The sequence below is a fragment of the Sus scrofa genome, chromosome 9 (assembly GCF_054392235.1).
Source record: "Sus scrofa isolate SSC_HxYL_T2T_F1_AM1 chromosome 9, Sscrofa_HxYL_maternal_Yorkshire_Landrace_v2.0, whole genome shotgun sequence".
Lineage (NCBI taxonomy): Eukaryota > Metazoa > Chordata > Mammalia > Artiodactyla > Suidae > Sus > Sus scrofa.
Genome location: NC_139391.1, coordinates 92,502,175 through 92,517,287, shown reverse-complemented (window position 1 = coordinate 92,517,287; position 15,113 = coordinate 92,502,175). Strand labels below are relative to the sequence as shown.

General features: G+C 37.6%; 1 protein-coding gene across 50 annotated transcripts in view; it reads right to left on the bottom strand.

The window, feature by feature from the left end:
• Window positions 1–15,113, bottom strand: part of HDAC9 (histone deacetylase 9) — a 967,336-nt gene that overhangs the window by 356,254 nt on the left and 595,969 nt on the right. For all 50 annotated transcript variants that reach the window (XM_084977200.1, XM_084977210.1, XM_084977211.1 and 47 more), the window contains one exon: window positions 14,591–14,808. In XM_084977200.1, coding sequence (XP_084833326.1) covers window positions 14,591–14,808 — 218 coding nt within the window. The remainder of the gene's footprint in view (window positions 1–14,590; window positions 14,809–15,113) is intronic.

The window sequence follows — 15,113 nt, the reverse complement described above, 5'->3', positions numbered from 1 at the left end:
AGGGAGTATTTAATAACCAAGAGGAAGTTACAAATACCACCTGCTAAGTAAAAAGACTTTTCTGTTGCTATTTCTCTCCTCAGTTGCAGTCCCAGCATGGACTCCTAACCTCCAATAGTCTTGTCCTTCACTCTACCTCAGCTCCCAAGGTCAAGATCATGCCCTAGACCAGGTCTTTACTGGTAACTGCACACTCTCCTGTCAGTTTCAAATATCATTTCTTCCTTCCGGCTCTCCCTCAGGATATTCTGACCCCAACCATTCTCACCTCTGGAGGGTCCCCCAAGTTACTGAGCCCACCACTTTGTCACTGCCCATCGATCCCATTTCCCTGGTACTCCTACTTCTTTCCTTGCTGGACTAGGTTCTATTCTCCATCATTAAAAAAATCATTCCCTTAGTATTATTTTCAACTTTCTTCCCTTTTCAATATGGATTTTACTGTATAAGTAAGACTTCTAACCTTGGTTAAGGATAAATCTCTGCCAAACCCGCGCAGCTGAATAAGCTAGGAAATAAATAAACAAATTACAATCATGCTGAATGTTTTTCTTCAAACTCATGGTCATAACCCTCCAATGGGCCCTCAGGGCTGCCTGGAAATCCTACCATATTTCTCTAGTAAATCTCTCACTCTCTCAATGACTATTTCAAATGCCCTCCATTCTTCTCAGACCTGTTTCCTCACTCCTGCTACTTTAGTTTCTCATTTCAGTGAGAAAATACAAGCATCAGCAGGGGAGTTCAACATGCTACCAAGATGTCCCACTCACCCTTCCTCCTGTCACAGTGAAACAAAGCCCTGACCCTCTCTCTCAGCCGACCCCTTAGCTGTCCTAGGTCCTGTCCACTCCTGCAGTTACCCACTCTGTCCTCCGCCACTCATTTCCCATCCCTGCTGAAGTACTCTCACACATACACCTTCAGTCTTACCATCCGTCTTAAATAAAACCTCCCTTGACCTCCCCACTGCCCCAAACCCATTATGTACCTTCCTTGAGAGTAAAACTTCAAGTTATTTCTCTTTGTTGTCTTCATTTCTTTTCTCCCAATCTCTTTAGAATTCATGCCAACCAGGCTTTCATCCACACTATTTGACTGAAATCTCTCTTGTTAAAGTCAAAAATTACTGCATAAATACCAAATCTAGTGGCACTTGAAATAGGATATTAACAGGTGCAGTCAGAATGAGGCATTTTAGAAAAGAAAATATGAAAAAATCAAAAGCAGCTTTGAAAGTAAGAAATTGGTATTATTAATGCTGGTGCATCCAGAGACCAGGCAAGGTGCGTGTTGATTTACTGAAACACAATTTTCCATCAATAGCAAATATTTAGTATTTAAAATCTTTAATACAAAATGCTGAGTGTTCATAGAATACATCATAGGTGTATTTTAACAGAAAACCTTTGACAGAAAATCTGATCTGTTCATGTATTTCTGAGGTCACTGGAGTATCCAGAAATCACATCATTTAGTCCACAAATCAAATTTGTTGAGTCTTCACAACTGCACTGACATAAAGACATACACGAAAGCAGATATAACAATTTCCAGTGTGCAGCATGGAAACAGCCCTGTTTGTTCCAGTGCCTCTGGCTTCATCATCCCTTCTGCGATACTAAGGAAAACATGAGCAGAGTGGATAATACTGTGATAACTGGATAAGAAGGCCGGATGGCAAAATGATCTTCCAAGGGCAGAATTCCTTAATGGTTTGTAAAAGAAAAGTTTCTTGACACAAAATAGTAACTTATGAGGGGAGATCATATAGATATAAAATGTTGGATTTGGAAAATTTCTCATACCATTTTTCAAACCCTATTTTAGAGAGAAGGAATTTCATGCTCAAGGAAAAGCCAAGTCATCTCCAGAAAAGAAGAGACACCTAGAACTTTTTATACCCTTCCACTCTGCATTCTCCTCTGAAACAGCTATATTCTCATGACAACTGAATTCATACAAACAATTTCAGGCCTCCTCTGAGCTCCACACTTACATATTCAGCTGTTTAATTAACGTCATTGCTTGGCTCTAAACTATCCAATAGGTATCAGAAAGTTTAAGTGGCTCAGAGATAACCTTTACTCCTATTGTACCCAAATGTATTGATCACCTAATCTTTCTCATCTGTGTAAACAGAATTACCCAGTTGCGTGAGTCAAAAATCTAGGATTTATCCTTGTTTCCCTCTCACTTATTTCTTTATAAATATCTGAAAACTTAATTAGTGCTTAGCAACACAGCTTTGACACATTTTTCCCCCAGATTATGAAACGAATGCCAATGTCTACATGAATAATAACTACAACTTTTTTACCATTTCTGAAATAAAATGTGCTCTTTGTGAAGTTTCAAAAAATACAAAAGAAATAAATGGGATCTCCTGGAGATGGTTTGGCAAAATACAAATGCACAGAGGGAGTTAACTTATACTTCTTTCTTTTATTATAGGTATTTGACTCAAGCTGTTTTTGTTTAAACAGTCAAATTTGCCTACTTGGAAAAATGAGCAATTAACATCGAGAAAAACCTGCCGACAAAAGTCACAGAAAACCTGCCTGTCAGGTTTGACTCATTTCAGGTTTTTACAGTAAAGTTACTTGATGTTATGTGTAAGTTTCTAATTATTTGTGTTCTCTGTGTTTCTGAGCTACAAATATGACCATTACAAAGAAGGTATGGGCTTATCCTTTTCTAATTTGTACTGTCTCTGAGTGGCCCCAGCTGCAGGGAGGAACTGTCTGCCTACTCTCAGTGGGGTGGCAGGGTCTTTCTTTGGTTGAACATCTGGAGGTGATCCCCCAGCAAAGTTGAGCTGTTGCCTCACTGGCTAGAAAACACAAGAAGAAACATCTGTGTGACAGATAAATGTGTAAGCCTGTGTGAATTTTGGCTGAGGCACCATCTGTGAACCACACTGTGTGTCATTCGTCTGACACCAGGTGAGTTACTTTGGTGGGGAACCCAGCTGAGATGAAGAAGATGATGGCTGGGCAGCTTCTCCTGCCCCTTTAATCTGGACTCTTCTTCATCTGTCAGTGTGTCTCTGGTTTCTCCACGCTATCATATAGCCATCATACCAAACACTAAGGATGCTGCAGGTGGCCCATGACCAATCTGGGTTTGGAATACACAAACACATACCCACTCACACAGATATTTTATAGACCAGATAACATGATGATTTTTCCAAATTTCTAACATCTTCAAGTATTACAACTCAACTCTTCCATTCTTATCAATTCCTGCTAGGAATTGATACTACTATAACAAGTCCGTAATTTCAATGTTTTATATTCCATGTTGAACATAGTAAATTCTATTGGCGAATGGTGTAAAATTCATTAAATAATTTTTAAAGGCTGAGCTAATTTTCATTAACCCATTTGAGTCTGTCTCTGTGTAAATTACACAACTGATAAGTCTAGAAGCATACTGTTTTTGAATAAAATATCTTTAAATTCTACCTTTTTAACTTTAGCCACAGAAATCCTTCCTGTCCCCACAAATATCTTCAGATATGGGATGTCAGACTAAGAACAGGGGCACATAAAGAGTAAATCTGTTTCTGATTGACATCTGATTTTCTGAAATTGTCAACAAACCAGTCAGCACAAGTGTTTCAATGTGATTATTAAACTATGAAAAATGACCTTCAACCCAACTCATTACTTTATCATTTTGCCTCAGATTTTAAGACAGATTTTACTTGGGGAATGGCAATAGCACAAGTCTTTTTTTTTTTTTTCTTTTAAATAAATGTAAAATTCTTCTTTTGGAAAATAAAACATTTCCCTTAAGCTCCAAGGAAACTAGATGTAAAAATAATGATAAAATTCTGTCTCAATTCACAAATAGATTAGGTATGTACCAACTGTTCTCAAAAACAACACGCAGAGCCTGGAAGGCTGTCAAATTGAGAGGTCTACTTAGAGAAAACTCCAACTCAAGCCAAAATACTCCATGTCATTTTGATTCTGTGCATTTTAGAGAAATAACCAGAAGAACCAAAGTGAAATAACAAGAGAGAAAGATTTTTGAAGTATTGGTCCATCATTCCCATAAATTAAAAGTCTAAACTGAAAAACATCCTTTCTTGCCAATATTGAAGAAATAGAAAATTTAGGGACCAAGTGTTTCTTAATAAAAACACGTTTATCTTTATATCTCTGAACAACTGTCCAAAGCAATGTCTCTGATTAAAATATCCTTTCTTTGGCTCTCAAAATATCCTAATATCCAATTGCTTTATTAAGTGTTTACTTCTGGAAAGGAGATTGAAATTTTCCTCCTCCCAGCTAATTAGAGAAAGTTACCCACACTTTCATTCATTCCACAAATTTTTATTGAGCATGTGCTATACCCCAGGACCGGGGAAGAGGGCAGTCAGTTAGGCAAGATCCTGTCTCTGACAGGGGAAATAAAAAATAAATGACTGAAGTGTGGAACTTAATGTGATGGGGATAATGGACGAAGGAGTGAGCATCTGTGTCTAAGCCAGATGAGCAAGGAAGACCCCTCTGAAGAGATGAGGTTGGAGAAAGATGCCAATACCAAGATGGAGTCATAGGACCACCTGGAGGCTGAACATTCTACCCAGAACTGTGACTAGCAGTTCATTCCAGGAGATGGAAGGAGACTGCCTGCAGGCAGGAAAGGGGGCTGGCATAGTGGAGGCTCAGGAGGTAGGGAGGACAGTAGGAGATAAGGTCAGTGAGGGGGGCAAGAGCCGTGTGGGCCATGTAAAGAAATTTGAATTTTATCCTACAAACAACAAGGAGCAACTGGGGAGTTTTAAGCAAGCCCTTGACAGGGTGTGATCTGCATTTCCAAATGATCACTCTGGCTGCTGCTTAAGACTGGATTTAGGTGGGCAAAAGAGGAAAACAGGAAGACTGACCTTTCAGAGCATAAAATCCTCAGCAAGACAGCGTAACAACAACTCTTAGGGGCTTTCCTTAGCTGGAACACAAATGAGCTATTTTTCCCTCCTTTACAACACTGTGTAATTTTATGTCCTTTTATACAACATAAGAGGATTTTCCCCTCATAATCTCCTTCTTGGTCTTCAATGGATAGTACACGTTCTTTTAAAGTTTTCTTTCTCTTCTCTTTTAAGGGTAAGAAATAGAGCCACAGTGAGGAAAGGCAGCTTATTTTCTTTGCTAACCCTTGGTGATTTTGGACTGTATCTCATAAGAGAGAAGATCTCAAAGCCAGTGAGCCCTGATCACTTGACTTGTAAACATCTTCCTTTCTCCCCATCAATCAGTCCCTTGCTCTAGTAAACTGGACAGCAGTGCAAACCCTACTTAAAAAGGACAACCAAGAGGAAACCACAGACAATAACTGCCACATGGAAATATGGGCCCAGAGGAGCCAGGCATTTCAATTTTTTAGACAATGCCTGAAATTCAAATTTGTATTTGAAATCTTTCTACTTTTAAATGTTGACCAATAATTCGAATGCTTTTTAAGACACCAGGCAGGGCAAAGACATCAGTTCAAAGGAATGAATCCAGTCCACAGGCTGTCAGCTTATGACTTCTGCAAATAATCCCTTATGTCTCTTCTTGCTTGAACATTCAATGGTTTAGACCATTTAGGGCTGCTGTCTACATGCTCTTAAAATACACCATCCTTCATACTTGTCATTTGTTTTATGTTCCTTACATGGTCAAAAATTCAACTACATCGCCAGGGGTTGGAGGTATATATCTTGATTGTGGTTCCGTATCTTGATTGTGGGAATTATAAGACGATGTACATTTGTCAAAACTCATTCAACTGCAGAGCAAAAGGAATAAATTTTACAGGGCATAAACTTTACCTCAATAAAAAATTCAAAGAACACATCATAATACTATTCCAAAGAGAAAACAAAGTTGTCTTCATGATGACTACAAAGCTGCAAGGGAGAGCTGGAACGAAATTTAGTGTTTTGGTTTACAACAAAGCAGCTTTATGCAATATTAAGGCAAGTGAAAAGTGTGTCTTAGAAATAGTCTAGCTCTTCCAGACAACTATTTTGTGTGTGTGTGTGTGTGTGTGTGTGTGTGTCTTTTTGCCATTTCTTGGGCCGCTCCCGTGGCATATGGAGGTTCCCTGGCTAGGGGTCTAATCGGAGCTGTAGCCACCAGTCTATGCCAGAACCACAGCAACTCGGGATCCAAGCTGCATCTGTGACCTACACCACGGCTCACGGCAACGCCGGATCCTTAACCCACTGAGCAAGGCCAGGGATCGAACCTGAAACCTCATGGTTCCTAGTTGGATTTGTTAACCACTGAGCCATGATGGGAACTCCCAGACAACTATTTTTAATAACAGAATAAGGAAAATAGAATTCTTAGTGCTATAAAAATGTAAAAATACTGTGTTAAATGGAAGGATTTCCTACGATGTTTACAAAGCACTTTCAGTACATCCTCTCATGTAATTCTTTAATTTTTTTTTGTTTTGTTTGTTGTGGCCACACCTGAAGCATGTGGAAGTTCCTGCGCCAGGGATTGAACCTGTGCCACAGTTGCAACCTATGCCACGGCTATGGCAACACCAAATTCTTATCCGCTGTGCCACAAGGGACCTTCCCTCTCATGTAACCCTTAGCATAAAACTCTAAAATGTGAAGATTAGAGTATTTGTGGACAAAGAGGTTCAACACTCTGGCCAAAGTGGCAAAACATATAAATAATTGTGCAGGGCACCAGAAACTCTCTTGGAAAGGCTACCTAGCATTCTAGATTTTGCAATTCATATGAACTATGTATTCTGCAGAACTATCTTTGGCTAGAATTATCTATTTGCAGGTCAATGAGCCATTCAAGGGGAAAAACATGCTTTATTTTCTTGTCCAGGATGCATTAGCATAATGGTTGCTAATACATCTCTATGGAACATCAATTACTCCATGCTAGGAAACTATTTTTTAGAAGTGAGTTTTTATTGCTGGTTGATACAACTAAGTTGATAACAAGAGAGTAATGGTATACTTAGGACATGGGAGCAAAGCCTTGGATGCAATTCTTCCTGAAGGAATGGGAGTACTTCAGACTGTATGACATTTCAGGGCCACTATAATCCCTCAGATTTCATAAATATTTAGAGAAAGAGCAGAAGATACCGATGAAAAAACAAAAACAAAACCAAAAACAAACAACCTAAAATCAGGAACATATAAGCAACCAAAATCTGTAACAAAGAGACTGTTACACATTGGTGGTTTTCATGTCCACAAATCACTTAGCTATATTAAAAATTCCTTAGTAAGACTTAATTATTTCATTCTGTCAAATGAAACTATTTGTCAAGGTTGGGAAACAACTGAATTATTTAGCTTCCCTCTCCCTTTGAACTTCTGGAATCAACATCAGTCAAACCACTCACAGGGTCTAATTCCCCAGATATTTTTCTTTCCCCTATTTTCTTACCTCATAGTCATGTCCAACTATTGTTTTTCTCATTCAATAAAAGCGTCTCTGAGTAGATTAACAGTGCAGAGTGAAAAGGAAAGGTCGAGGTCCTTTCCTTGGTCTTCAATTTATGAAAGCAGCACTGGGAACATTTATGAATGTTACACATTAATCCACTGAAATGGTCACTTAGTTTCTTTTCCAAACACAGGATTTCATCACGTCTAATAATAAAGCAACAAGCCATTTTCTGTATATTATAAACCATCAACTTGTAATTATATAGTGAAATGCTTCGCTATGAATTCTCTGTGATGATGTAAGCTGGTAATGCAGCATAAGTGGGTTTTCTTTTTCTTTTTTTTGAAGTCCAATACATACCTACAAGGATCTATTTACATTGGGTTAATCATATCGAAATAGCATCTATTTAAGGGTAAAGTCAAAGTTTCTTTTATAAACCTCTATAGATAGATAAATAATCTAGGAGGCTTTTTACTGTTATAAAATTAAGACTGCCTTTCAATGCTTGCTAAAGTTTTTGGACATACAATCCATCTAATGGGCAAAATGTAATCCTAAATTGGTGATTAAAGACTCTGCATGGAAACAAGCTGTCAAATGGATAGAGAGAAATTAAACTTGACAACAGTAATGCCTACTTTCCTAAATGAAAGCTCAGTTCAAGTTTCTACTCATCCATTTTTCAAAGTTTAAAACAAGGCATTTTCCATCCACCCATAGATGAGATGCCAACATTTGCATTTCAGTTGAACTTGATGAAGTCAGGTGACTTGCAGCTTTGGGCTTGCTCAGAAACGCCTGTGAAAAGATGTTTGGCCAATCTAAAAAATATGGCAGGAGTTCCCATGGTGGTGCAGTGGGTTAAGGATCTGTGCTGTCTCTGCAGTGGCATGGGTTCAATCCCCAGCCCAAAGCAGTGGGTTAAGGATCTGGCATGGCCACAGCCATAGCGTAGACCACAGCTACAGCTCGGATTCAATCCCTGACTTCCATATATCACAGGTGCTATTAAAAAACAAAAACAAAAACAAAAACAAACACCCCCCAAAAAACAAAAAACAACAAATAAAAAATATGGCAACATTACAACACAGGAGAAAAGAATGAAATGTGGCTTGGCTGTAGTTGACTCTGTAATGAATTCACACTGCTCTGCTAGAAAGCCTTATAATCAAACAAGATATCTGAAAGTGTCCCCATCAGGTCCACATAAAAAGACTTCCAAGTGAGTAAACGGATGGAGGGCAATGTGTGGAGAGTTGGGAAGCAAGGTTAGGAAATGGAATTTCTTCATTCTGGAGGATTCAAACCAATACCAAAAACCCCTCATTTTTTATTTATTTGTCTGCCTTGTTTTTAGTTGTAAGTTTCCTACTTTTTGGCAAAAATAAAATTAGGAAAATCCTGTCTCCTGCTAGGTGATAAAAAACAACATTGAAATCAGAAATGCAAGTTTAAGTTAAGGACCGGCTTTTGCGTTATACAACTTAAGTCAGAATTCCAGATCTGTCGATCACTTCAGTCAACTTACTTAAGCCCTTTAAAATTAAGTTTCTTGATAGTAAACAAACAAACAAAAAAACAACAGTGCGTTTATAGTTTGAGTACATGACACACATAAGAATGCTACTAGCATGGGTCCCAGCTCATGGCAGATCCTACACAAAAGAGAGCTGGTATCACTTAAGTGATCCTCCCCCTAAGGTACTCATGGAGAAGATGCTGGGAAGATGTGTGTTGTGTAAAAGCTGGGGAGGGAAAGCTGTATGAGGAAAAAGAGGTATAATGGCAAAGCAAAAACTGGTACATGGTTCTCATCTAATTATTCTTAAAATTTAAATCTTCTTACAAGTAAGCCATGGATAGAATTACCTTTATTAAAATAATCTAATATGAAGTGTGACTTCTAAATATGTAAACTTTTTAGATTGTACATGTCTGTACAATTGTTGTTCTTTAAATTAATATCCTTGGGATAATATACACTTTGCTCAGGAGTGCATAAATAGTTGTATTTTGGAGCTGCCTTTGGGGACCCTTTATGAGGAAACACATGCACATACACACACACACACACACACACACACACACACACACACACACAATATTTGTACGTGATCACAGACATGAAAGAATATTCTCCCCTGGGTTGCTCTGGATGGATGATTGGCAACAAGCATTGGGTATGAATCATGAGGGGTTATGGAGAAAATGTAACATTTAGGTTAGAAAACTATGTCAAGAAAAGGAACACAATAGATACTAGTCAAATAAAAGATCAAATTCTCTTCCAAAAACTGACAGAAGCTCCCCATTTGCTCTGTGCCAGCATTTGAGCTTAATTATATTCATGCCTTGCTTGGCAGACATAAAATCTACCTGTTTTAATAAGGGCAATGCAGGACATCTGCTTGGCCTCCCTTTTACTGGTCTTGTTTTAGATATATTTTTATTATGATAAAATAGCACTCATGTCAAAATGCCTAAGTATCATAGTAATAAATATATAATAAATACTTATATCTAGAGTGAACCTTGACATACATAAGATATCATCTCATGATTTATGTGGGTTTTTTAAGTGTTGGCTGCTATCCAGTCATAGGAATGCATAAGATATTTATCACAGAGTACTTTATAAAGATAGAGTGAGGGAGGGAGAAAGGAAGAGAGAGGGAGAGGAAGAAAGGGAGGGAGGGGGAGGAAAAGGAGAGAGAGGAAAAGATATAAAAAGGACAACATAACTCTGAGAGGAGCTAAAGAAGTCCCAAGCCTTACTTCCTTAAAGAAAACAATCTCCTTCCTCATGTCCCCTTATCCTAATACTTAACACACTGTATTACTGTTTACTAAACTATTTCAGTCCCCTGCTCCCCACACGGTAAGCTCCATGGGGATAATGAATGTTGTTTTCTTAGTGCCTGAAATAGTGTCTGGTACCAAGTAAGAATTCAATGATGATTTGCTAAGTGGATGCTTGCAGAGATTTTTCCAGTTTTCTTAAAATTTCCTCATATAAATTTGATGGAATGAATTTGAAAAACAAAGGTATTTAAAAAAGTCATCAAAACTCTAGTTAAAATAGGAAAAACTGGGTATTAGTTGTATTAGTTAATGCTGTTTTATTAATACTCTGAGAAATAATTCAAAGAACAATGTTGTCATTTGAAATGGGGCACAGAACTATGCTAAATCATGTCACAACAAAAATGCCTGAAGATACTTTGGAAGATTTCTTTTTATTATTCAGAGAGTGATGTAACTAAAGGTTTACCCTTCTATTATTTAGACAGTGATCAGAATACTCCTTCCAAAATCATAAAAATAGCCAAGTAACTGTGGGGTTTTATTTTCATCAGTAACGGTTTTCTTTACCAGAAAATCTGTGGCAATATTTAAACTGAAAAAGGTGCAAAAGAAAATTAGCAATATCCTATTTTTTGTTGGCTATTTTGTATTTACGAGGAAAATTCTATTTTAAAAAACATTTTTTTTCCATTAAAGAAAATCCAAAGATACTGGCAAAAGCAACAGTCTTCTTCTAATCCTAGTATTTTAAAAAACTCTCATTCTTTGAAGTCATTACTGCATGGAGGTACCATATATTAGCAATACAAATTGTTTAAGTGCACTCTTGAATTTTTAAAAATGTTTCAAAAAAACAAATCTATGCTATGATTTTATTATGGTTAAGCTCAAAATGCCTTTAGTGAAGACAGAATATACAAACTGCTAAGTAGAGATAAATAATTCTGACAGATTTTTCATTCATTTTTCTAGCTTGCCCCATTATATACTGGTAGATATAGCAATACAAATACCATACAAACCCATTTTGGTGATGTTTCTGCTAAGTACTGCTTACTAAACAACTTACAACGTAATTACATGAGACTTAAAATCTTATGACACACAACTTTCCCATGTAATGATCATGAAACTATCAGGTGACGAACAGGTAAATTATTTAGTATGATTCATAGCACTTACATTATATAATTACTACAAGCATGAATGATGGCTTTCATAAATGCATTCAAATAACAGCAAGATATGATAAAGTCTTCAAAATTTAATGTCAATCACTATATAAGCTGCTCTGAAATGTACAGGTTGGCTTCTAATTCTTCTAAACATCACCAGCAATTCAAATAAATCATTAAAAACTTCATACCTGAAAGGCCAATCATATTTAATACAATGTAAATTTAGAGATAAACCTACTTAGTTTTTATTTCACTTAGTTTTTATCTCACTCCATTTTTCCTCAAAATTCCCAAATTCCTCAAAAAAGAATCATATAGAAGAGTTGAAAGAATAAAAGGAAAAGATATCTTAAAATTTATCATCTGCATAATAATGTCTTCACATGTGCCTGTATTTCCTGTTGCAATAAATATCTCAAGGGCAAGGGACGTGTTTTTACGGTGCCAACTATTTTGCTCCAGTTTGAATGGATTCAGCAAAGGTTCATCCACAATAATAGAAAAAAAAAATGACATGAAAAGCCTTTGTAGTTATTTCTCATTAATGGTGATTCTGAAGGGTTGGAGTACACATAAATACACTATTATACAGATACTTGTTACCTTTTGGCACAAAGTTATGGCCAGCACCTAATGTGAAATAAATGTTTTCCTTACCTCATGGGGAAGGGTGAACAGTAGCAATTCATTTATTAATGGTTCTACTTGTGAATACCTTAGACTAGGATGGAGTTCAATATTTACTTAATAAGATTCTTCTTTATTCCCTTAGACAACCGAGGGCAGATGAAATATTTTCAAAATCTGGAGAATACCCGGTGTGCATGTGACATCTTGATTAAACATATGGAATATATACATGGAGAAAAGCCAAGTGGAGACCTGCTTGAGTAATCTAAACACCCAAGTTGAGAGAGGTTAATATATAAAGATCAGCTTTGTACTTTGAAGTTTTCTGGGCTTCATTTTGCCTAATTAAGACAAGATTTAATAATCAGACCACTGTACAAACATGTATCTAAATGTATAGGTTTGTTTCTAATTTGGGGAAGAATTCTTAACAGATTCCAAGGAATCAGCTCCACATGGGAGAAGGTCTCTGATAAGATTTGCTTTTCTTATTGTTAAAATGCAAATACCTGCTTTCCATCTTAGTTTCCTCCATGTGACAGAGGTTAGCATCTGCCTATCAAAATCTCAAGTGTGATACTAAAATACGAAGATTCCGATATTAGCACACCATCTGAGTGTGAAGCAGTGGCAGCTCTAGGCCCTAAAAAATGTATTCTAAAATACTCTTTTAAAAAAAAAAAATCTTTTTAGGGCCACGCCCGTAGCCTATGGAGGTTCCCAAGCTAGGGATCAAATTGAAGCTGTAGATGCTGGCCTATGTCAGAGCCACAGCAACACAGGATCTGAGCCAGTTCTGCAACCTACACCACAGCTCAGAGCAACACCGGATCCTTAACCCACTGAGCGAGGCCATGGATCGAACCTGTACCCTCATGGATGCTAGTCAAATCTGTTTCTGCTAAGCCATGATGAGGAACTCCAAAAATATTCTTAAAGGTATTAACAGAAATCATCTGTAGATGATGATTTCAAAAGGGTCAGTTTACCTAATCTACTTATAATAGAATATACACACCCATACATTTCTAGGAAATAGAACTGAGTAGCAGAAAGTATATCTACAATCCAATACTACTTTAATAAATGAACCTAATTCCAGATCAAAATATTATGAGGTAAAAAGTAGAATTCCCAATCTTTCCTCCTACCCTGGACACAACGTTTTAAGAACATCTGCAATAGTGCTGAGATATCACAAAACAAACAAACCAAGCCACTCTACCACAAGATAACACACATATGCAGAGTGACATATAAGTCAAAGATATCAAGCCATTATTATAAGAAGAAAGCTGGTTCTCCTCTGACAAGACTGATTTTATACAAAACAATTTGATAAATGTAGAGAAACACTATAGCAATAAAACTGGCATTAATCTGATGATAGAGAGTCTGAAATCTAGTGAAATACAGTCTGCAGTACAGCAACCACTCCCACTCCCAGTGCGTACACATACACATCATCTTTGAAAGCTGTGAAGGGTTGGCCTGGGGGATTACTGTTGAGTACTGTGTTCTTTAGCCCATGCTCCCTCCATGGCTCTGCCTTGTCAGGCCAAAGAGAAGAGAAAATCTCTAAGCTCATTTGCAGTAAAGTAAGCATCTCGCTATTAGAAAGACGATGAGAGCTTTGCCCATGAGGTTTTGTTTTGCTTATATCGCAATACAATAAAGCGTTTAAATACTAAGCCAATTTTTAGCTATTCGTTTATCAGTGCATAGAACACTGTTTCTCAATTGAAAGCCTCTATATGATATGTGCAGGTGATACAGTAACAGAGGAGAATGGATAGAAATTTGCTCTTCAGGACCTTAAACATTTTCCAGAAATGAGAGGCTTCTGCTCTGTAAGCTCACCACAGCAGACAGTAGTGGCAAAACTGCACAGACTAGTTTTGCGTACAAATTCACTGAAAATGCTTTACTGGCCTGTGTGATATGATCATATTATAATGACTGTTTCTTTGTGGTTGGCTCAGCAGGAGAGCTCCTAAGGATGTGGTATGATTCAGGCATTTGCTGTCCATTTCAGCCACAAATAAGGTTGCCAGAAAGAAACTACCACAAGTTTCTGAGTAACTGCTTTGAAAACTGATGGGAATGAAGTAGGGCATATTAAAAATAAAAATAACTTGGATACATCCAAGGTGCTGAAAAACTCCTAACTGGCTGACATTGTCATATCTGCTAGCACCTGTAAAAACTTCAACTCTGCCTCAAACCTTTGCTGCAGTAACCAAAAATGCAGCTCTGTACACATGTGCCCATATGTGCTTATGTATTAAGAATGTATCAATCAGAGAAGACTTACTAATCTAGGACCTCAATTTTGCTACAAATGTCCTGTACCTGTAATGACAGTGAAAACTCTGACAATGTGATAGTGTCCTGAGTCCTGACAGCAGGGCCAGGAGGGCAATCTCCGTTTGGCCGTGATGGATGCCACATTTTCTCTTACATGTCCACATCAGGGAAGAGAACCCCAAAGTCCACACCAGTGTTATGACATTCTGACTTAGGTCGGGGACTTACTTTGTTCATGTGGATCTGCTGCTGGTATTGCTTCTGCTTCTCCAAGAATTGCTGGTGTTGCTGCTGAATGACCAGCTGAGCCAATGTGCTCTGAGGCAAAGGTGCAGACTGGGTTCGATTCAGGGGTCTGTGACGGGGTAATTTGTGGGTACCTCTAATTCCAGGTGAAATTCTCTCTTTTGTTGCCAAGGGAGACTGAGGATGTAAGGGAACGCCACCTGAAAAAAAGAAAAAAGCATATAATATATACATTTTTTGACACACACACACGCACAAAACTTAATAAAAGACAAATGCCACAGAACATAGATATGGGATAAATTTTTTGAAAAGTAGTATACGACCAGGAAAATATCAGAAGGCTATGATTAGTGGGGTGAAGGCAAAAGCGCCAAGGCATTGAACAGATCTACATCTGACCAATGTCTCACCAGTAATCCACTCTGGTGTGTATGAAGGTTAACTAAGGTGAGTCTTATGTTTCGTGAATCTAGAGGAATAAATAGGACAATGGTCTTTCCCA